General features: G+C 39.2%; 1 protein-coding gene across 1 annotated transcript in view; it reads left to right on the top strand.

Annotated features, from left to right (window-relative positions):
• Myo3a (myosin IIIA) overlaps window positions 1–25150 on the top strand; it is a 256799-nt gene that overhangs the window by 139378 nt on the left and 92271 nt on the right. The window contains exon 16 of the mRNA XM_008831744.1: window positions 19989–20115. Within this exon, the coding sequence (XP_008829966.1) occupies window positions 19989–20115 (127 nt within the window). The remainder of the gene's footprint in view (window positions 1–19988; window positions 20116–25150) is intronic.

The raw sequence follows: 25150 nt of genomic DNA on the forward strand, positions 1-25150 counted from the left end.
TTTTAACCTTTAAAGAAGATCTCCATTTCATTTTAAAATATGCTATTTCCTACATTTTAATGCTACTAACACTTAGATGTTTTCACATGTCTTAATCTCTATGTATCTAATTAATACTAGTCACAGCCGGTTACACTTGGATTCTTGGCACCAGAGTATGGATATAAAGTCATCAGGTAGATTTCAATGGTAATGTTTATCACCTCTACTAGTTAACATAAAGTAAATTTTTATGCTTCCTCCTCAAATACAAGTCTTTTTTAAAACATTGTTGATTTTTGTGTGTGTATATCACACAGAACATCCCAAACAACCTTATTCATCTATATATCCACTTCCCAAATGGCACCCTCCCATAGCCTCCCCTGCCCCCACATTGGAGCCCATATACTCTGTCATCCCTGTTACTGTCCACTGTGATGTTGGTGCCCCCAGCCATTCCCCAGTGCATATCAGCCTATCTGGAGATCCTTGTTTTAGGAAGATCAGCTGTTCCTCATCTAGCAGCAATCAGTTGCCAACATTCCTTTAGATAAGATTGGGGTCTGCTATTCATTTTCCCAGTTCTGTGCTGGGTTACTCTCTGGGAATCTTTTGGGCCACCCTGGCCAATAACTCAAAGGAAGGTATCTCCTGTCTGGCATTGTTTCTTGTGATATAGCCTTTAGCCATACATATGGACTCTTAAAAAAATCATATTGACCCCATTAATCTTTAGTTATACTTTCCTTTTGGGTGTTTAAGAGCCTCAATTGGCCCCAATAAACCACTTTATTTTTACTCTTAATGTCATTTGAGGATCTCCTCCTTAGGGATAACATGGGCTTGGGAGGAGCCCCTGGCTCCATTCTTTTACCAGTTCCACCTATGTGAAGATAAGTCAAAGGTCCTACTCGACCATGGCTGGCTTCACTTGGAAGCATGGAGGAAATGTTTTCTCTGTGTTGACCCTCCTCTTTGTAGACTGGGCACTGGTTCAAGTCCATCTGGTGGGGTCTCCATGGCCTTCTTTATCAAGAGGACAGGTGACTCACAACAGTTACAAGACAGTTTGAGAGATGCTCATAGTCCCCTGGAACTTAGTCAACCTAGAAGGGAAAGGAACAAAAAGTGTCCTTTATGTCCCTCTGACAAAATTAATATCAGCCTCAAAGTATGGCCGTTAAACATCCAAGAACATTAGTTCCACCAGCCTGGTACTTTTAATTACCATGTGCCATGTAGATAAAGAAAAATTCATTTTTAATGCAAATAACAATTAGGTGTTTGCACATGTATCTCTAATCTCTGTGTATCTGATTATTACTAGTCACAGTCAGTTACTTTCTGAGATCCTTGGCACCTGAGCATGGATATAAATTCATCAGGTAGATTTCAATGGTAATGTTTTTCATATCTACGAATTAACATGAAGTAAATTTTTATGCTTCTTCCTCAAATATAGCTCATTTTTTATTGATTGATTTGTGTGTGTGCATTTCATACAGAACATCCCAAATAGTCTTTTTCATCTTTATACCCTCCCAGAGCTCCCCCACCACTGGAGCCCATATACTCTGTCATCCCTGTTACTGTCCACTGTGTCGTTGGTGCCCCCAGCCATTCCCCAGTGCTTGTCCCTCCACCGAGTTGAGTCAGCCTATCTAGAGTCCCTTGTTCTAGGAAGATCATCTCTTCCTCATCTAGCAGCAATCAGTTGCTAACATTCCTTTAGATAAGATTGGAGACTGCTGTTAATTTTCCCAGTTCTATGCTGGGTTACTAACTGGGAGTCTCTTGGGCCACCCTGGCCAACAACTCAAAGGAAGGTATCTCCTGTCTGGCATTGTTTCTTGTTATATAGCCTTTAGCTATATACATGGACTCTTAAAGAATTATAGTGATAACTTTAATCTTTGGTTATACTTTCCTTTTGGGTGTTTAAGACCATACAGTTGGCCCAAATAAACCAGTTTATTTTTACTCTTAAGGTCATTTGAGGATCTGTTCCTCAGGGGTCACATGGGCTTGAGAGGAGCCCCTGGCTCCTTTCTTTTACCAGTTCTATCTATGTGACGATAAGTCAAAGGACCTGCTCAACCGTGGCTGGTTTCACTTGGAAGCATGGAGGGAATGTTTCCTCTGTGTTGACCCTCTTCTTTGTAGACTGGACACTGGTTCAAGTCCATCTGGTGGGGTCTCCACGGCCTCCTTGATCAAGAGGACAGGTGACTCACCACAGTTACAGGACATTTTGAGAAATGCCCATAGTCCCCTGGACAATGAGAAAAAATTGTCCTTTAAGTCCCTCTGACCAGATTAGTGTAGCCTCAAAGTATAGCTGTTAAACACCCAATAAGGTTAATTCCACCAGTCTGGTACTTTTAATTGTCATGCATTATGTAGATAAAACTTGGGCAAAAACCAAATCTTCTCAGATAAACCTTGACTAGACATATAATATGTTCCTTGAGCAAGTTGCATGTATAATTTGTCAGTAGGTTGTTGGACTAATATTGTTCCCTCTGGTTTTTTTAAAACTAGCTAGGCATTATTTATCTTTCTCGTTGTCTAACCCATCCACCATGGTTTCCCCATTTAAGGTGCCTCCATTTCTTCCATCTCTCCCTTAATAATACCCTTCTTCTATGGTTCCACCTCTCTTTAACTCCTTCTTTCCCCTTATCCCCAGAGTTCCTTGTATAATCTTCCTGCCCCTTTCCCCTTAAAATAACCCCATTTTTATCTATATCTCCCTTGGTAATACCAGTTTCCTATTGTTCTTCTTCCCTCAGATTCTTTCTTTTCCTTTACCTCCCTGGTTCCTTTTCATTGTCCTGGTTCCTGTAGTTATGTCTGGATACATACTCACTTATAAGGATTTGCTGCTAGGAGCCACATATGAGGGAGAACATATGTCATTTGTTTTTCTGAGTCTGTGTTATTTCACTTAGAATAACAGTTTCTGTTTCCATCCACTTACCTGCAAATTTCATTATTTCATCTTTCTTTACTGCTGTGTAGAACTCCATCATACAAATGAACCACATTTTCATTATCTGCTCGTCAATTGAAGGACGCTTAGGTTGCTTCACTCTTTTAGCTATTGTGAAAAGAGCAGCAGCAAACATGGATGTGTAAGTGTCTCTGCAATAAGATGAGTTCTTTGGGTATATGCCAAGGAGTGGTATAATTGGGTCAAATGGTAGGTTCATTTTAAGTTTTTCAAGGGTTCGCCACACTGCTTTCCATAAGGGTTGAACAAGTTTGCAATCCCACCAGCAGTGGATAAGTGTTCCCCTTTCCCTGCATCCTCTCCAACATTTGGTATCATTTGATTTCTTGATCTTAGCCAGTCTGACTAGGGTAAAATGAAATCTTAAAGTGGTTTTAATTTGCTTTTCCCTAATTACTAATGGTGTTGACACCTTTTAAGATACTTTTTAGCCATCTTTATTTCTTCTTTTGAGAATTCTCTGTTCAGCTCCTTATCCCATATTTTAATTGGGTTACTTCCATCCTTGAGTCTTTCTTTTTTGAGTTCTTTATATATTCTGAATGTTAAACCTCTGTCAGATGCGTTGTTGGTGACGATTTTCTGCCACTCTGTGGGTTTTCTCTTTACTTCCTTGGTTGCTTCTTTTGCTGTACAGAAGCTTTTTAGTTTAATGAGGTCCCATTTGTTGATTCTTGGCCTTACTTCCTGAGCAATTGATGTCCAGTTTAGAAAAACCTTTCCTACACCTATATCTTGTAGGTTATTGCCAAAGTTTTCTTCTAACAGTTTCAAAGTTTCAGGCTTCACATTGAGATCTTTGGTCCATTTGGATTGACTTTTGTGTAAGGTGAAAGATAAGGGTTAAGTTTCATTCTTCTACAGGTGGAGATCCAGTTTTGCCAGCACCTTTTGCTGAACATACTGTCTTTCCTCCAGTGAATGTTCTTGGCCCCTTTGTCAAATATCAGGTGGCTGAAATTTCATGTGCTCATATTTGGGTCTTCAATTTTGTGCCAGTGATCTATGAGTCTATTTTTTTGCCAGCACCATGTTATTTTTATGACTATAGTTCTGTAATACATTTTAAAATCTAGTATACTAATCCTCCCAGCATTGATCTTTGTGCTCAGTTTGCCTTGACTATCCAAGCCCTTTTGTGCTTCCAGATGAATCTTAGGATGTTTTTTTCCTAATTCTCTCATGAGGATGCTGATTGGCATTGCATTGAATCTATAAATGTCTTTTGGTAGGGTGGTCATTTTCATAATATTAATTCTTCCAATCCTTGAGCATGGTAGGTCCTTCCATCTTCTGGTGCCTTCCTCAATATCTTTCTTTAAAGAATTAAAATTGTCATTGTAAAGGTCTTTAATGCCTTTGATCAGGTTTTCTCTGAAATTTTTTGAGGCTATTGTGAAAGGGAGTATTTCAGTGTACTCGTTCTCTGATTGCTTACTATTGGTATATAGAAAGGCTACAGAATTTTGTAGATCAATTTTGTAACCTGCCACTTTACTGAAAGTGTTAACCAGTATTAGAAGTTTTTTGGTGGAATTTTTGGCATCTCTTAGGTATAATACCATATCATCTGCCTAAAGGGATAACTTGATCTCTTCTTTTCCAATTATTACTCTTTTAACTTCCTTCTCTTGTCTTATTGCTCTTGCAAGAGTTTCAGGCACTATGTTAAAAAGGAGTGGAGATACTGTACAGCCATATCTGGTTCCTGATTTTAATGGGAATGTTTCCAGTTTTTCTCCATTTAGAATGATGTTGTCTGTGTGTTTGTTATATATGGCTTTAACTATGTTGAGGTATGTTTCCTCCAGTCCAGTTCCCTCTAGGACTTTGAACATCAGTGCATGTTGACTTTTGTCAAAGGCCTTTTCTGAATCTACTGAGATGACAATGTGGTTCTTGTCTTTGAGTCCATTTATATGATTTATGACATTTGTTGACTTGCGTATATTGAACCATCCCTCCATCTCGGGATGAAGCCGACTTGATCGTGGTGGATGATCTTTTTGATGTGTGTCTGTGTGCAGTTTGCAAGTATTTTGTTGAGAATTTTTGCATCTATGTTCATTAAGGATATGGGTCTATGGTTTTCTTTTTTGGTTGTATCTTTACCTGGTTTGGAGTATTAGAGTAATGCTGGATTCATAGAAGGAATTTGGAAGCTCTCCCTCCATTTCTGTCTTTTTGAATAAATAAGTAGCATTGGATATAGATCTTCTTTAACTGTCTGGTAGAATTCTGCTGTAAATCCATCTGGTCCTGGGCTTTTTTTAACTTGGGAAGTTTTGTATTACTATTTCCGTTTCCTTATGTGTTAGGGGTCTGTTTAAGCTGTCGATCTCTTCTTGGTTTAGTTTTGGTGGCTCCCATGCTTATAGATACCCATCCAATTTTTTAGATTTTCAAATTTAGTAGCATATACGCTTTTAAAGTACTCCCTTATAATGTTGTAGATATCTTTGGTGTCTGTTGTGATGTTTCCCCTTTCATTTCTGATTTTGTTGATTTGGAGGTGGTCTTTTTTTCTTTTGGTTAACTGAGCTAAAGGTCTGTCAATCTTGTTTATCTTTTCAAGGAAACAGCTCTTGAAGTCATTGATTCTTTGTATTGTTTTCTTTGTTTCTATTTCATTGATTTCTGCTCTGAATTTTGTTATTCTTCTTGTCTGCTTGGTTTAAGTTTCATTTGTTGTTGCTTTTCAAGTGTCTTGAGTTGCAATGTTAAGTCAATTATTTGTGTTCTTTCTGCTTTTTTAATATAGGCACTTAATGTTATAAACTTCCCCCTAAGGACAGCTTTCAGCATGCCCCAGAGGTTTTGTCGTGTTGTATTGTCCTTTTCATTTAGTTCCAAGAATACTTTTATTTCTTTCTTAATTTCTCCTTTGACCCATTCATCATTCAGGAGTGTGTTGCTTAATTTCCATGTGTTTATGTAGTTACTAGCGTTTCTTCTGGTGTTGATTTTAAGCTTTAGTGCATTGTGGTCTGATAGAATGCATGGAATTATTTTAATCTTTTTGTATTTGTTGAGGTTTGTTTTGTGCCCAGTACATAGTCAATTTTGGAGAAATTGCCATGGGACGCTGAATAGAAACTATATTCTTTGGTGCTTAGGTAGAATATTCTGTAGATTTTTGTTAGGCCCATTTGATATATGATATTTTTTAATTCAGATGTCTCTCTATTGATTATCTGTCCAGTTGACCTATCTAATGGAGACAATGGGGTATTGAAGTCCCCTATTATTAACAAGTTGGGATTAATCTGGGTCTTAAAGTCCTGTAGTACTGTTATTATGAAGTTTGGTACACCATAGTTTGGTGAATATATGTTCATTTATATTTTGTAATATCTTCTTGGTCATTTGTTCCTTTGATCAGAATGAAGTGGCCCTCTTTCTCTCTTCTGATCAGTTTTATTTTGAAGTCTACTTTATCAGATATTAGAATTGCAACTCCTGCTTTTTCCTTAGTACTAATCACTTGGAATAATTTTCCATCCTTTCACCTTAAGGTAGTTCCTGTCCTTGAAAGTGAGATGGGTTTCTTGCAGACAACAAAAAGACAGGCTTTGTTTCTTAACCCATTCAGCTAGGCCTTGTCTTTTGACGGGGGAGTTCAGTACACTGATGTCTAAAGTTATTAATGAAAAATGTGTATTGATTCCTATTGTTTTGATTTCTGTTTCCGTTCTTGATATAACTGTGTGTTTCCACAGTTATACCTTCATTAAGTTTCTTTCTGTTACCCCTTGGGTATAGTCATTTCTTTCTTCTGCTCTTTGTATTGCTTCAAGAACCTCTGAAGAGGTGGTTTTGTGGACATGAATTCTTTCAACCTATTTATGCCATGGAAGATTTTTCTTTCCCCTTCAACTATAGTAGACATTTTGGCTGGGTAAAGTAATCTGAATTGGCATCTGTGGTTATTTAGAACTGGGAATACTTTGATCCAGGCTCTTCTGGCTTTCATAGTTTGCACTGAAAAGTCAGATGTAATCCTGATTGGTTTTCCTTTATATCTGACTTGTTGTTTTTCTTTTGCAGTTTTCAGTGTTCTCTCTTTGTTCTGTATGTTTAGTGTTTTTACTATGATGTGCCATGGAGTTTCTTTTCTGGTCCTGTCTATTTGGTGTTCTATATGCTTCTTGTGTTTGTATGGGCATGTCTTTCTTTAATTTTGTGAAATTTTCTTCTACAATCCTGTTGAAGATTTGGTCCATACTATTATCTTGAGATTCTTCTCCTTCCTGTATGCCTATTATTCATAACTTTGGTCTTTTTATGGTGTCACATAATTCCTGCACATTCCATTCTTATTTTTTCGTAATTTTTTTTGTAATCTTTGCTTGAGTGGTCTAATTCATCCACTTTATTTTCCAGTCTTGATATTCTGTTTTCCATTTCATTCATCCTATTGGTGAGGCTTTCTCCTGTCATTTCTAATTGGCTTATTGAGTGTTTCACTTCCTTCTTCATTTCATTTGAGTATTCTTCAATATTTCTAACTCTTTTTTCATTCAGAAGTTTATCCCTATCTCCTTTCAGTTCTTTGATTCCTCTCTTTGTGTGTTCTTTAAATTCACTGAACTGTTTTATCATGTTTATAATTGTTCTTTGAATCCCATGTCCTGTGTTATCTGTAGGGTTTCTCATTGTATTCCTCTACAGGACTGTTGGTATTTGGTGGGGATATATTATTTCGGTTTTTCATGTTACTATTTTTTTCCTGTGATTTTTGACATGTGGATTTCTTTTGTAGTTTCTGATTCTTGTGTGAGACTCAAGCCTTCCTTTGTGGAGTTTAGGTCTGTTTGTTTTTGTAAACTTTATGTGCCTTTGTCGTTTACTTGTTGGGCATGTTTTCACTCTGGTTGGTTTAGGCTTCAGGTTCTCTCTTTTGATTCTATATTGGAGGGGCCATATGGATTTCATCCTGTTTCTCAGGGGTTCCCACAGAGGCCCAAGTCAGAGGAGGATCAGATGCTCTCAGGCTTTCTCCTAAGGTCTTGATCCTTCTAGTCACCAGACACAGGACAGTTTTGGAGGACTGCTAGGTAGAGGTAGAATTCAGTACTCTCAGGAAGTCAGGGAAGGAGGCTGGTCTCAGGAATCCAGGTTGGGGGTGGGACAGCCAGGGCTGAAGACTGGTCTCAGGTATGCAAAAGCAAGGTGGGAGAGGGAACAGGCGTTGAGGGCCCCAGGGGACCGGACCAAGGTATTGGGTTGGTCTGGGTGCAAAGGATCAGGAAGCAGTGGGGAGTCTGGACCAAGAGGGCAGTCCAGAGGTCTGGGGTGCCAAGGAAGAAATAGGCCAGTGCCCACACTAGGAAGGGAGATGGGGTGGGGGAGTTCAGAGGGTGAACAAGGCTGTGGGAGTCAAGGCACAGTGGGCAGGGCCAAATTTACCCAGGAAAGATGCTGGCCCCAGGAAGCTTTAGGGCCTGGGCTGGCCAGAGATACAAAGGTGAAGTTGGGGAAGGAACAGGCTCTGAGGGCTCCAGGGGACTAGTCCAAGGATTTGGCTTAATCTGGGTGCAAAGGATCAGGAAGCAGTGAGGAGTCTGGACCAAGAGGGTAGTCCAGAGGTCTGCAGTGCCAAGGGAAGAAATGGGCCAGTGTCCACAACAGGAGAAGAGATGGCATGGGAGTATTTGGAGACTTTTTGAAAAGAAATATTTTGTTCTTGTACAATCCATGTAGGAATGGGGACAATAGAATGATATGAAGTTGTCAACTCTGACCTAAAGCACTGGAAATAAAAATGGCTTTGGAACAGACATTATTAAACTTAGAAATCAAACAGTGTCTATACAATGAATATTCACTGTAATTCCATTTGTCACACCAAATCAATGTCTTTTGTGAGTTGTCTCAACTTTTTAGGCTCATTTTTCTAGTATAGCTTTCTTCAGAGCCAAAAAGAATTCAGATTTTATGAAGAAACTCCTAAAACATGGCTGCTTTTATAACCTTAGTATTCAGAGTTCTTAGACTAGGTTCTGAATAAACATTGCTACTCAGTTTCCAGATGAATTAACTGGTTTGTAGGGACAGACACGTGAGCGACAGATTAAGGATTCAGAAGGGACCTGGAAGGTTGTTTCCAGAACCATCACAGAGAATTAACTATTCCTGGAAGCAGAAGGGTCTTTATTAGAATGACTTTCCAAAGGAGTTTTCTGTTTTGCCATAACAGCCAATTATAAGGACAAGCAGGGAACCTTACTCTAAACTCAATGGTTAGCCAAGGCTGAACAATCCTTAGGCAAATACTTTACTTAGAGGAATCCCTGGGCTGAAACTGAGTAATTATTTTGTTTAGAAGTGGAAGCTCCAGCAGAATGACTACATTCATGTACAGAGACAGAGGTTTCTTGATTTACAGCAATCTTTGCCTATGTGTTGTGATAAAAATAAAGAAAGCTTAGTAGGAATCAAATAGCTGGGAGATCACAAGGCACATGGAATTCATTGTGAATGTGGACATCTCATAATAAGATGGCAGTGTGTGTCTGTATGTGTTGTTTAGTCTGGAGGCTAATGTCCTGTGATGTTGAAATCTCTGCTGGTAACCTTATCTTTAGGAAACAACATCTGAATTGTAGCATGTATCAGCCAGGAAATAGATTTTTTACTAGTAAAATAAATATGTTTATAATGCTTTTCACTCTGAGAGAGAAGCTCCTACCTCAGAAGTCAAGAGCTTCAGCCATACGCACGTGACATGTGACCCACATCCAGAAACAGTAGAAAAGTCATGAAAATGCCTCAGGGAGATCCCACTCTCTTCCAAACGTAGGTTCATGTTTAGATGTTCAATAAACCCCAAATATGTTTAAATTTGGAACATGTGGTCTTAAACAAATGAGCGATAGTCCTAAGCTGAGGTAAAGCTATTTTCGTCTCAACATTACTCAACATTGCTCTACCAAGCAAGGGAGAGTGCTGTAATCAGATGTCCTGAGCATCACAAATGTCCTTTTGAATCCTTCTTTCTTTTTTGGACTGAGAATTGAATTTATAGTCCTGAGCATGCCTGGCAGGTCCTCTGCCACTTTTTTTTAAGACAGGATATCACTAAATTACTCAAACTGGCCTTCAACTCCTTAAAGTCACTCTGCAGACAGGTCTTGGACTTGTGATCCTCTGTCTGAGCCTCCCAAATAGCTGGGATTACCCACCAGCATGTCCAGTCCCAGCTTGAATCTTTTTCTCTAGTTCTGACTCACAAGACAAGGAACTTGTCCTCCTTCCTGAGTGTTTCAGCACAATATAAATCCAGATTAACTTCATCAGAGGTAAAAATAAGACATCTTCTGCTCTGGCCGCTATGATTTAATTAGCCATTTACCTCGCCCTTCTGCTGACCCTTTCCTGGACACAGCCACTTCGGCTGCCCCTTCGTCACTTCTCCCTTCCAACATCCAAATTCAAATCTTCCACTGTTCTTTTCTCCACTACTTCTTCTTCCTGCCCTTTCCTGAGCCTGGACCTTATCCATCTTGCAGCTTGTACCCTGGAGACAAACTGCTTTCAGCATTCAGAGTCTCCTGGTTTTTAAAATGGAGACAGTTTATTTGTGGTGTACTGAATAAAAGAACAAGAGCATCCGCCTTGTCTGGAACCCTTGGTCCTAGGACCAGTATTGCTAGGGATCAGTGCTCCTTTTGAGCTGTGTTCTGGCTCTGGTAAGCACCTGGTTAAGGGGGGGGAACCAGGAGATGCTAACTGGATCTCAGGACAGCCTGGAAGGATGCAGTGTTTATCAACCAAAGTAGCCTCTGCTAGTAAGACCAGCCCAGACTTGCTTGTAGCTCTTTCCCTTGCCTTTATCATCAAAAGAGCTGAACTGAGCTGTTGGGTGAGGGAGAGTTGGTATTCTTTAAGGGAGTGGCACTAGATACGTTGACCAGACTCCAGTGGATAGACTCACACCAAGGGTCATCTGGGGATACAAATTTGACTCTATAAACCTTAACATATATGACAGAATGCATGAAATCTGGTGGAGGGCTATGGGGGGGGTGCAGATAGAGAAAGGTATCTAAATATGACCAGAATGCATTGTATAAAATGCACAAAAATTCAGTGAAAATGTTTTTGAAGAGCTGATCTGCTCCTTACCCATCCCTTCCAGCCCCCGGTTTCTATCTTCGAAGCAAGAAGTCATTTTTGGATTGGTCTCTTTACTTCTAAGTTGCACTCATTAGAGGCAGTGTTTTACTTACATTTGGCTCAGTTCCTTTTCTCTTGCTGGCAGACAATGTTGAGCAATATTGAAATGAAACCAGCTTTGTGTTTGCATCAACCTGTGAATATCACCCATTCACTTCAAACTGTATTCCAAATGTAAACATACTTAAGATTTATTGAACATGTAAATATGCAGCTTAGGAAAAAATGTCTGTAACATCTGTTTCTGTTCTGAAGCATCACCAGAGCTGGTTGTTTCATGAAAACTTTCACTCTGATTCAAGGTGACCCTCTCTGGACAGTGTCCCCCATCTCAAGACAACTCCAAAAGTTAACAAAGACAGCCTGCCCTGGTACTTACATGATTTTTGTACCAGTAGTGAATTTTTTTTTTGCAATCTCTGGACTCCTTGAATCTGTTCTCTTTTTATTATTTTGGGCTTTTTAAATTTTCATGTGTATGAATACTTTGCCTGAATGTATACAAGTGCACCCCTGTCATGCAATGCCCAAAGAGGCCAGAAGAAGGTGTTAGATCACCTGGAACTGGAATTATGGATGGTTGTTAACCACCATGTGGGTGCTGGAAACTGGACCCTGGTCCTCTGCAAGAGCAGCCAGTGCTCTTAACCACTGAGCATCCATCTCTCCAGCCCTGGATCTGTTCTTTGCCGGTAGCCGCTTCAAACCTGATTTGGAAAGAGGCAGCTTCAATATAAAGTGAAGCAACAGGGCCCCCACACCTCTGAGCCCAGCCTGATGCCCTCAGGGCTTTCTCCAGCAGTATTCTCCTGAGTAGAGCTGCTTTTCTCTCTTCTTCCGCTCTGTCACTGGTGTTGACTGCACCCATGTTGTCTGTGTCTTTTTAAATCTCCCAGGGATTAAAACTCACATTATGTATTATGATTCAATACAATCCAAAATTAAAATCAGGCAATTCAAAATTAGAAAATCTCTAAAAATAACACAAATTAGAAAACTCCAAAATTCTTAAGCCATGTGATTTCCTAAGTCACTTTACCTCTATAGTTTTACAATAATTCATCAGTGGTTCAATGATTCAACCCATTTTCAGAACATTTTTTACCATTCATTTAGACCTTATTAAAACAGAAATTCTTGTTTTTATTTGTAACAAGCCATGTGTTATGTCTACAATGAAAATACCCTTTGTTTGTCCTTTAATTTTGCTTAGATTTTCTATGATAATCTAAAATGCATGCTTCCTTTTGATTCTTAGGTAAAGTTTTACTTAAGATCAAATAATATTCATGATAGAAATTAAATATTTTAAAGCATTGGGTTTCCACAAAATACTATCACCTCCTTTTAAAAAACTGGTTGTGGTAATAATGGGAGAATACACATGTCCCTTCTAGTTAGTCACTTCATAAAGCATAAAGCATAAAACAAGTTACAGCTCTAGGATGTCACAATTCAACCAATGCTGATGGCGTCAACTAAATGACAACACCAAGGAGGCAGCCGATGTGATGAAAGAAATTCCTTGCTAGGGAGTCGGTATCCCTGGGTTAAAGTCCTTGGCACTAATTATTTTCTGGCTTTGGATCTACACCAATAACTGGACATCTCTGGTGTCAGTTTCTCAAAGAGGTGTGTGAAGTCGCTAAGTTCTGAGTCACTTACAGCTCTCTGATATCTCTGATCATGTAACTAAAGCTGAGAACCTGCTGATTTCAGTCCAGTCTTTGCAGGCTCATGTTATTTTACTGCTATGTCTGCAGAATCCAACCTAAGAATAAAGGACACAAGGGCCCCTGTATGCAAACAGCTGCAAATGCTAACTGAAGTTTGGCCTTCCCTCCCAGCAGTTCCTATTTCCCTGGTATTGTGAGTGGCCTTGCTTTTGGTTACATAAGGCAAAACCCAAGAATTATTATTCAGAGAGCCAGTGGATGAAAAGACAGTGGATGAACACCCTAAACATCTGTCTCACATCTCAACTTTAGCCGGAAGATTATGTAGGGAGGAGAAACAAAGGCAGTCAGTCACCCTCTGGTCAGATGATCAGGCTTGTCTCTAAGATTTGTGCATTGGTACTTTTCTCATCATCTCCTTTCTGTAGCAAAATGGTTCACAAACACTAGAGCCACTGACTCTTGTGTTCCTCCTCAGCCAGTCATCTGGATGATGTACTGGATCACTTTAGTTGTTAACTTGACACATATCCACAGAGGGATCCTCAATTGGGGAATTGCTTCCATTGGATTGACCTGTGGTCATGTCTGTGGGGTATTTTCTTGACTGCTGAGTGATGTAGGAGGGCCCAGTCTGCTGTGGTCAGTACCACCCCTGGGCAAGTGGTCCTGTATTGTATAAGAAAGCACGCTGAGCAGGGGCCAGGGCAGCAAGCCAGTAAGCAGCATTTCTCCATGGCCTGTGCTCCAGCTCCTGCCTCCAGGTTCCTGCCCTGAGTTCCTACCTTGGACTCCCTCAGTAATAAACTGTGGCCAAGGAGATGTAAGCGGAATAAACCCTTTCCTCCCCAAATTGGTATTGGTCAGAGGATTTTGTCACAGCAGTGGAGAAACAAACTAGAACAGATGACATCTAGCTTGAAGGTCAACTCAAAGCAAACAATTAGTGTGTGCACTTGGTTCCTTCCTACAGAATAAAATATAAGTGTGTTCTTATAGAACATGCAGTGCCCCCAGCAGCATGTGAACCCCTGTTTCCCCACCTGCCTCCTCTGTCCTTGGTCAATAAGAGCACCAGCACCTTGGCTCTTCCAGGACTGGACTATGTGGTGCTACACCCCACAGGAAGGAGATCCCCTTGTCCTGGTCCACTGCGTACCTACCAGTTGAGGTCCAGCCATTGTCCCCTTTCCGTCTACTCCCTTGCCTGGGCTTCAGTAAGGCTTCAAGTATGGATTCAGGCATATTTCCATCCTACTTAGTTTTCTGTTGCTGTGATAAAGCACTCTGACCAAAACCATCTTGGAGGGGAGAATTCATTTGGCTTACACACTATCAATTATAGTTGATCACTGAGAGAAGCCAGGACAGGAACTCAAGGCAGGAACCTGGAGACAGGAGCTGAAGAACAGCCCATGGGGCATACGCTGCTTACTGGCTTGCTCCTCTGGCCTGTGCTTAACCTGCTTTCTTATACAACTCAGGACAACCTGCTTAAGGATGGCACCACCCACAGTGAACTGGGCCCTCCCATGTCACTCAGTAATCAAGAAAGTGCCTCACATACATGGCTACAGACAAATCAGATAAAGATAATTCCTCAGTTGAGGTTCCCTCTTCCCAGGTGTGTCTAGGTGACAAGTGAAGCTGTCTAACACAGCTCCCAAAAGGATGATGGACATCTGTCCCAAGGTACTACATTTTCCATTCTCAGAACAAAATGAGAGATGAGCATTGTACCGTCTCTAACCAGAGAGTTCTGCTATTTAGAAGAAGTGGCTTTGAGAAGAAAAAAAAAACCTTGTTTTTGAAAGGCTTTGACATGCTCATAAAATCAAACTCTAACTCATGATGCAGAGCTTGGGACCAAAAGAGGGAGATGTTTAGCTTAGAAGAAAAGTCTCAGAAAAAAAGAAATAGAAACTGTAAGACATGGATTATTTATAGACTGTGTACACCTCTTTTTATTCAGTGTGTGAATCTAACAGTCTTCATCGTAAAAATGATTTGCCAATATATTAGTTGCTTTTCTGCTGCTGTGATAAAACACCATCACCAAAAGCAACTTACAGAAAAAATTTATTCTGGCTTGCTCTTCCAAAATGGGTGTCCATAATGGCTGAGGAGGCATGGGAGCAGATGGCAGAATCAGGAAGCTGAGAGGTCATATCACTTTTTCAACTCCAAGCCTGGTGCAGACAGTGAACTGGAAGTGGGTTGAGGCTACAAACTCTCAAAGCCCACCCCCAGTGGCATACTTCCTCCTAAACATCCTCAAACTGTACCACAACTGGGGACCAAGTGTTCAGATATGTGAGCCTATGGGGGACAGTTCTCATTTAAACCACCACATATTTTTGATTAATTCATAAATTTAGTTTTCCTAACTGAACATTTAAAAATTTAGTACACCCCAGACTTTAGAATACTCCAAATGACTGACAGGGAGGGTTTACAAGGACTAATAAGCACTTTCTAAGTGCTGTAATCATTTGACTAAATCTCCCTAAGCACTTGAGTTTACTAGCCCTGAAAATCTAATAATAGTTCTAAGTTTTTAATGTAGTAAGTCAAGTCACCTTATACATTTGAGTGAAATTTTCAATAAAATTATACTATACTTCTTCAAATTTAAATCATAAGTGTAATATGAAGCAAGCACTTAAATTCAAGATGTAGACTTGTCAGATTGTTTATTGTCTATGATAGTTTTAAAGTTAAATGTTTCAGGAGAAACATGTAAGTTATCCCAGAATCACTTATCTTATTCACACTTCTAACAACAAGGAAAAGGCATAAGTGCTATATCAGTTTCTAGGGCGGCTGTAACAAAGTCCCCCAACTGTTTGGACAAATAGGACTTTAGGGCTCATAGTACAGAGAGCTGTTAGGTTTGTGATCGGGACATGGGCAGGTATGGATGCTTTTGAGGGATATGGGAGAAAATCTTTTCCGTGCATCTCCGGCAGTTTCTCTCACAATTCAGTATTGTGGGTGGCAGGGAATCCCCTCATTCCTGCCTTCAGTGGTCATCCAGTATTCTCTTTTTCTGTCACTTCACATGGTGTTCTAACAGGGCACAGTCACACAAGAATAGGGACTGATCATACAGTGTGACCTCAAAATGAAAGCAAACTGAGCTAGGGATATAGTTCAGTGGTTCAGCTTTTGTGTAGGACAGAGCTGGGGCCTGGATTTAGTACCACTAGAGAAAAAGACTAAAATCACAACTGACAACATCAAGCATTGGTAAGTATGTGGAGCAACAGGGAGCAACAGGACTGCCATCTATTGCTGGTGAGAGTGAAGAGTGGCACAGCTGCTTCGGAGAGAGTTTGGCTGTTTCTTATGAACTAAGCACTCCTTTACTGTACATATAATGTATTGTACTTGCTGTGTACCCAAAACCTGTGCATGGGCATTTGCTGCAGCTGTGCCTGACAATCACAAAAATGTAGAAGCAGGAGCCGGAGAGATGGCTCAGCAGTTAAGAGCACTGACTGCTCTTGCAGAGGACCCAGGTTCAATTCCCAGCACCCTCATGGCAGCTACAATCATCCTTAACTCTAGTTCCAGGGGAATCTGACACTCTCTTCTGACCTCCGTGGGCATTGCATGACACAGGTGTACTTGCACACATACAGACAATACACTCATACATGTAAAATAAAAATAATAAATAAAATGTATTTAGAAGAAATCAAGATACCCTCAGTGGCTGAATAAATAACTAAACCATTCAAGATCCAGATAACAGGATATTATTCAGTGCTCAGAAACAAGCTTCAGTGCAATGAAAAGGTCTGAAAGAACCTTAAATTTCTACTACTGAGTGAAATGGGCACTCGGCTGCTTCCAACTATATGGCATTCTTGGAACAGGAAAACAGTGGCCACAATAAAACCATTTACCAGAAATAAGGAGAGAGGGAGTGATGAAAGGCAGAGTGGAGAGGACTTTCGAGGCATATAGACTATTCTGTACAGCACTGCAGTCGGTGGTAGATGCTTGTCACTATATGTCTATCAAAACTCATGGGCTGCACAGCACCAAAAATTAACCCTAGTATAAAATATGGACTTTGGGTAAGTTGATGTAACTTAATGATTATAATAAAGGCACCATTGGTCCAGGATGCTGACAGTGGGGGGCATTGTGCTTGTGTGGGGAAGGGTGTATAGGAATGCTGTAATTTCCACTCAGCTTTGCTATTACTCTGAAGTACTCCAAAATGTAAAATTTATTAATCAAAAATAATAAAATTCTAAATATATATAAATTATTCATATATAGTCACTATAGAAAATTACTATACCAGTAGGTTCCAGGAGATCTTTGAATGTGGAGAATGCTCTAGTTATTGATAATTAGAGTGTCTCACATAGACATGATGGATAGATGGGTGGATGGATGGTTGGATGGATGGATGGATGGGTTAATAAGTGGTTGGGTGGGTGGATAGTTGAATTAGAGATATAGTGCAACAGGAGTTGAAGAACAAAGATTCTTTCTAACCAAACCACTTTGCCTTGGGCAGATTGCCCCAGCATAGAAAGAAGAAATGATCATGCCAGCCTGCTACCTGCACACCAGGACAGCACAGTGCTCTGGCACTAAGCAGTGTAGAATGTCAGAAGCAGCAGTAGAGTAGGTTGGAGCCTGGTACATCTTAACAATGAAAGTCTGGCTCTTGGACAAGCCAGACCTGAAGACACATGCTAAAACCGTAGCTGCTCAACCCTAGAGTATTAAAAAATAAATAAATAAATTTAAAAAAAAAGGAGAGACTAACATCGGAGCTGGTCTAAGTACAGAAAATTATGAAGGTTTGCCAGACTCCAGAGAGTACATTTTCCTCCAAACTGCTCCCTGTCCTCAGTAGAAAGAGACTATTCCATGAGCTGGGAGCCGTGATTCAAATCCACAGAACATTGTTTAGATTGCCATAAGTTCTGTTCATTTTATGTGTGAAAATAAACAGTTCTGCTTATTATCAAACACAAAATTGCTTTGGGGTCTTTGGTGATTATCAGTCTTAGCAATAGGGAGATGGGTGGGTAGATAATTGGGTAGATAGATGAGTCTTTGTATGGTGAATAATTCAACTCCCTCCTCAGTCACAACTGCACTTGGGTCTGAGGTCAGGATCCTTCAAGGCCTGTCAATGTCTCTGCAAGCCACACTGAGCTCAGGTCACGGGTTTACTGTCTTCAGCCTCCAGCTCCAACCCAAATGAGTGTTGTAATTACAACATGTCATTCAGGGACACATGGTCTAGAATGATTATGCAGTCACACACTCAAAAAGTTGAATGAGAATTGAATGCCCATTGATTCAGTATACTATTCTGTATGAAACTCTTAGTCTTGCCTGAATACAACTTTAGAACCTTATGCACCTGGCCTTTCTGTTTCATGATTGACACAAACACAAAGTTTTAGAAGAACATAGTTTTCAACAACCTAAGGGATTATTCCTGATATAGATTACCCATAAGGCCTGAAGTTTTCTCAGGAAAAAATACAACAGAATGTCAGGTGCTGTACTAATTTCTTCACCTGAAAGTCGTGGAAGTTCACACTGTTCACTTCTTTGCAAGGGATGGTAACTCCTTACCAGTGAGTTATTAGGAAAGTGACCCCCATCCAGTCGCTCAGACTACTGTTTACTTCTGGATAAAGCCAAGTCCACTTGCTTCTTTCCATCATCACCATCCTGTCTCATCCGAACCTCAGCAGTGTGTGACTGTCCAGCTTGCTTCTATCCGGTCAAGTCTACACAGAATTTGGATTCATCAATCAAAATAAAGCAGATAATGTCACATCCTGGCTTTCTATACCCAGAGGACCTCAAGACCTCAGCTGCACTCAACACTGGGGCTCCTTAGCCTGCCATCTTCCCCCTCCCTTACCCTCCTCCGGCTCTGCCCTGGGTTTCCTTTTTCCTGCCAGGCAGGTTTTTGCTCTTGCTATTCTCTCCTGGAGCTCCAGTTCCTTCCCCTCACTCACACCTCATCATCAGTGCCTTCCCTGACGTCATGAACTGAGAAAGGCCCATGCCCTTTCCAGTCTCTCTTTACTGCACCCCCGCCCCCATTTCATTTTCTTTATATCCTTCTTCCATGATTCTGAAAGTGTCATATTTATCTGTTTGCTTATTTTCTTACTGTCTGTCTCCGTGCAGCTGGAATAACCTAAGAAAACAAAGTTCTTTGGTTTGCCTGCTGCTGAATCCCCTGTGACTAGAACACTGCTTGGCATAAAATATAGGCAACTGGATGAGTGACTGGTACTATATATACATATATATATATATTCACCAGACATATATATTTATTAAAATACTTATATATGCATTAAATATCAATGCCATACATTAATAAAAACCCTTGAAGATTTTTCATTTCTAGCATTTATCATGAACTAGAATGTTGGACAGGATGAAATAATTATTTTGCTCAAGTGTGGGATCTGGTCTAAAATAAGTAGAGAAATTTGTATTTTTATCTTGTTCCTGCCTTACTTCACCACTAATATAACTGGAGGGTGCTGTGGCTTGTCATAGACTCCTTGACAAAATGCGCCCGGGGTCTTCAAGGAGAATCATGTGCCTGTGTGTGTTTCCGTACATTCCTTTCTTGGGAACTTCAGGTAAACCACAACACAGCTCTCAGCTATAAGCCATAGTCCAGGGTCTTGATGCCTAGACTTAAGCTGTGAGCTTCCTCTGATTTGGGTGCTGGGTTCCTCTTGACTCTCTCTCATTCACACACACAGCTTCACTTTTAAGATGGCCTCAGTTTGTACATATACAAACTACACAAATTTACCTATAGCTAATGAATGTTTCTACTTTCATGAGGAGAGCGCCTCGTTACTATTTTGATTTCTATCAGGATTCATAAAAAATTTTAAGCACCTGCAAAAGAATAGGCATTGCACTTATTTCTAAAGTTAAAGTAATGGGTGAGGCTGAGCCGACATGAGTCGTCACCGGCTTGGAGCTCTGACATCATGGAATGAAAGGTAACCTTGTCAAGGTGCAACCCAAGGCCTTTTCTCCAGCTATCCCCAGGTGTAATTTCTATCTTGCCATAATCCAGAGGACACGGATGCTAACATTTCTATGGTATGTTTCAGCAACTTGGAAGTGTATACAGCGTACTCGCCGCAATCTTGAATGTTGGAAACATTGAATTCTCTTCTGTGGCAACTGAATTCCAGATGGACAAGAGCTACGTCTACAATCACACAGCTCTGGAGAACTGTGAGTGTTGTTACCTTCCATTCAAAACTGAACTCTTTCAAATCTTACGCAGGGTCACGTGAGGGTAGATTCAAGCAGTTTTATTCATTGAATCCACAAGTAATACTCAGATTCATTTTGTAAAATTAAGTTCTAAAAGTCTACTATCTTTAAAAAACTCATGTATCTGAATTGATTACTGTAGAAAATATTTCTGAAGACTAAGCTTTTATGACTATGTTTGGAGATATGTTTTAATATGAAAATACAGAAAATGTTGATAAAATATATTTAACTGATATAAAAAAGAATTCAAATTATCCTCTAGTATTTAGGGCCTGTGTCAATTAAAAAGTCATAAAGTCTGTATTTGTTTTTACTGCTTGAATTGTGTCTACTCATTTATCCTGAGTTAATTAATTTTTCATTTATTTTAAACACAAGATACATACACCATGATACTTCCTTCAAATCAAGTTTTCTCTTAATAGAAGACTTTGGCAAACCATTTCCAATAATCTAAGGTGCCCCAACGATTTTTCTCCAGTAGCAAAGCTTTTCCCTATTAAGAATATATCCTGTATTTTCTTTTTGATACTGGCATACATCCTCATAACTCTATACTTGTTATGAATTTCACCCATAGCCTAGAGAATCATGATTCAAATATCCATGCATACATTCTTCTTCCATCGTACACACTCTAGAAAAGAATGGTTTGGTGATACATCAGAGCAGGTGTCTGAGGTTGGCACAGTGATTGCATGTATCTGGAAATCTTGAGAATACCTGTTTTGATTCTCCAGGTACAAAGTAATTTAAATGGTGTGCAAGATATTAGGTTATCAGAAATAAAAAAATAACTATATAACTTCATTGATAACAATGTCAACCCATAATTATAATTGAAGTGCTATCTTTGGTCAACAGAATGAGATATAGTATTCTTACGTTGTTATGTTAGTCTATTTTGCACTAATGAGCAAATACCTGTGATCAGTCACCTTAAGAGAAGGAAAGGTATATGTGGGCTCATGGTTTCAGAGTTTTGAGTCTAGGTCACTTGGCCCATTGCTTTTTGGCCTGTGTGGGGTAAGACATTGTGTTGGAGGCACTTGATGAAGCAAAGGTATTCACCTCATAGTGGTGAGGAAACAGAAAGATGATGAAACCAGGATCCCAATATCCCTATCAGAAGCATAACCCCTATGACCTAACTTCTTTCCACAAGGCTCCACCTCATAAAGGTTACAGAACCTTCCAGTATCACCACCAGCTGGTGACCAAGCCTTTAGCACATGGGCCTTTGGGAGACATTAAAGATCCAAAAGATAATAGATTTACTTAAGAATACACTTAGGCGGTAGACATGATGTTGCATGCATTTAATCCCAGCACTTGGGAGGCAGAGGCAGGTAGATCTCTACAAGTTGGAGACCAGCTTGGTCTACGTAGTGAATTCCAGGTCAGCTAGGCCTATGTAGTTTTTTATTTCTTTTCTGCCTCAAGAAAAAGAAAGACAATACATAGAAACAACCAAAAAATTATTTTGATCATTGTATATAGCAGAAGAATGGTACAGTTGACAAAAGATTAATATTAATACAAATATAATTAAAATTAATTAAACCACTTTCCAGAATAGCCACTTGTGGAAAAAATAAATTTATTGATTTGCACTGAATTGATTTATAATTTCATTCAGAATGAATTATCTCCAAATCAAGGCCACGCAGTCAAGTGGCTTCACAAGAGCATTGTTTCATTTGGGCACTAATTCCATCCACCTACCCTCTGTCTTTCAAATTCAACAATTTCTCTTTGTTACTTTCATCGTCACTATTCCTGTCCATGACACAATTACCTCTTGCTTGAAGTGAGCAACCTCCCTTCCCGTTGTTTACTCCACATCTAGAATTGATCTTTTCTAGGTTCATTTAGAAACCACTTAACCAATATCTCTGTGGGTTCCCAGTCTCTCTCTTATCCTCCATCATTTCCTTGTCTTCTTCTCTCCTCTCTCCTTCTCCTCTCCTCCTCTTTTCTTCTTCTTCCTCTTCCTCTTCCTTCCCTCCTCTTCTTCCTCCTTCTTCTTCTTTCTCCTCCTTCCTCTCTCTTTCGCTCACTCCTTCTCTCTTTCTCTCTCTCACCTCTATTCCATTCCTTCCTCCCTTTCTCTCTCTTCCCACTTAAATTTCTTGATTAGTTTCCCATTCCTCTTGATAAAGAGGACTATTAAGACTGAAACTTTGCTTCCAAAGAATTGTACTTAGTAATATGTCCCCAGATAAAATACCTGATGTGTAGTAGGCAATAAATATATGTCAGATGAATGGAAAACACTGGAATGCAAACAGACATACGGATCATGGAGGGATGGTATTTAGCCACATATCCAAGTAAAATGACCATTCGTGTGATTTCGTATTGTAGAGACAAAAGAGAGATGGGGAGCTTGAATCCTCCTCAAACAACATATACCAACATCAATTTAAGTTTGCTATTGTAATTATTTATTTATGTGTGAATCTGTGTGGGCATAATTGTGGTTAGGGGACAATTTGCAGGGATAGGTTCTCTCTTTCCACCAGGTGGGTCCCAGGAATAAAACTCAGCTCATCAGGCACCTTTACCATCTGATCTTCACCTCCCCAAAACTCTAAATACATATAAATTTCAGTGCAAAAAAAAAATCATAAAAGTACCCGATGATACACCCTTATATAATCCTGGGGTGAGCAGGAACATAAAGGAGTTCATATTCACAGCACAAAAAACAGAAATGATTTTCTTTAGAGGTAGGTATTTAACCATAAAATCTTTAAACTCTTTCATAGCAAATAAAGAAATATAAGTGAAATTTTATGCAAATGGAAAAGAAAGAAAATATTTGCAACATATATATCAAAACACTTCTCTCTCAGCTTAAAGAGCTCTTGAAAGTTGATTAGGACGAGATGATCTGATCACTGGAAGAAGCAGTCCGTAAAACGAGAACCACGATTACAAGCAAAAGTTTGGAAGAAAACAGTGTTCAACTTTGCAAGGAATAATTAAAACAAATAAAATTTTTTCTATTCAACTTGCTATTTTAAAAACTGAAATGCCTAGTATCCATGAAATTGTAATGAACTTCTTGGTCTTTCATTAGGCTGATAGGGATAGAACTGATTAAGCTTTTGAAGAATAATTAAATAGCTGTATCAAGAGCTGGGTGGTATTAAGGGAGGTATAGACAAAGGATCATACTTAAATATGATCAAAATATATCATATAAAAATTTCAGAAATTCAATAAAATTTCAAAGCTTAAATGTGTTTATATAGTTTGATGCTATTGCAGAGTTTAGACTACCTTTCATGTCCAGAATGTGCATGCTAGTATTTTTTGCAATTATGAACATAGAGAAACAATTTAAGCATTTCACAGTTTTTAAAATACTAATACATTAATATGTGTCAGAATTGTTCTGCAAATTAAACTATTTACTTACAATTCTGAAAATGGGAAATGCTTAAGGTGTTACATTGGGACGCAATGTCTATGCCAAATAGTGGCAATAACCATGCCTAGAAGGAAAGAAACCAATGTTAACGTGGAAGTTAAAATTTCTGCAGTGAATGAATATTCCAAAATGTCAGAAAGGTAGTTTAGAGGTCTATATTCTTAGTCATACAACCAAAAACTAAGTTGTTAATTTGCTAAGAATAAACTTAAAATGTTGAAAATATTTTAAAAACAGAACTGATTTGAAGATTTGGCCCATCTTCACACAGCAGGTTTAGCTAAAGATGCTTAATGCAGGGATGAGGTTGTAGCTCAGTGGTCAAACACTTGCTCAGCAAGCTCAAGCTTCTAGGGTCAATCCTCAGTATCATGAAAAAGATGCATATTATATTAAAAGACAAATTTTATTACTGAATTCAAGTGTCATGTAATGTTAAATGAATGTTTATTTGTGTATAAAATTCTAACAAAATTAAATTTGAACTGTGAAACAAGAAGAGTTGGACAAGTAGCACATGAGTGTCCCTTCTGCTCTGCTGGTTATGTATTGCAGAAAGTAGCTAAGAGCCACTTTTTTGAGTGTACATCCCAAGTCTAAGTAACTTTGAGTCCATTCTTACGTTTTGAAAATAATTGCATAATAATCATATCAAAATTATATCAAATCTATTCATTGTGTTTTTAAAATATTTAGTATAAGTTGGTAATTTTTTTGTTATTACATTGATTTGAGAATTTCATACAAATTACTGGCAATTGGTAAAATAATGTTTTTGAATATTTAGTTTTTTCTTTTAATTAAATGAATGTTTTAGCATTGGAATCTTGTTTATTGATATGTTTTTAATATATTTTTGAGCTTTTGTGTATGTCATATAATAGAACTTAATAAAATTTAGACCCCCCCCTCCCCCATCAGTGCCCCCATAGCCCTCCTTCACCAGATTTCATGCATTTTGTTATATATGTTAAGTCCTATCTGGTCAAGCATTTCTTCCGAAATGTTCTTCAGTGCAAGTTCATCCACCGGAGTCTAGTCAGCCTGTACCAATACATCCCTCAACTCTCACCAGAGAAGCTTTCTCATACAACAGAGTGTGGTGCACACAAAAGGCCACAACTGGCTAGGTTTTAGAGAATAAGAGGCTGTTGAGTGTGTGTCCCTGGATAGGACTTTTATTAGACCTCATTCACCCAGAGCTCAGAGACCATTGGAAGAGGAGACTGAAAGATTGTGAGAGCCAGGGTTGGTCCAGGAACATAAAGAAACAGAGGCTTTCAGGCCCTGGGAACTTGCTCATATGAACTTGCAACAATATTACAGCATGTACAAGACAAAAACCCAGCAAAGAATGAGGGAAATGGACAGCAGACCCTAACCTTAGCCTAGAAACTATTGGCAACTGATTACTGCTGCATAAAATTATTTTTTAATTATTTATTTAATAACCACATACTTAGAAGAAGCATTTCATTACAACAGTATTGGCATATTCAATAACAATTTCCAGAGCTAAGATGCATCTCTTTCAAAATTGGCTGTAAATTT

This window comes from Nannospalax galili, unplaced genomic scaffold (assembly GCF_000622305.1).
Source record: "Nannospalax galili isolate Female #2095 unplaced genomic scaffold, S.galili_v1.0 scaffold14, whole genome shotgun sequence".
NCBI lineage: Eukaryota > Metazoa > Chordata > Mammalia > Rodentia > Spalacidae > Nannospalax > Nannospalax galili.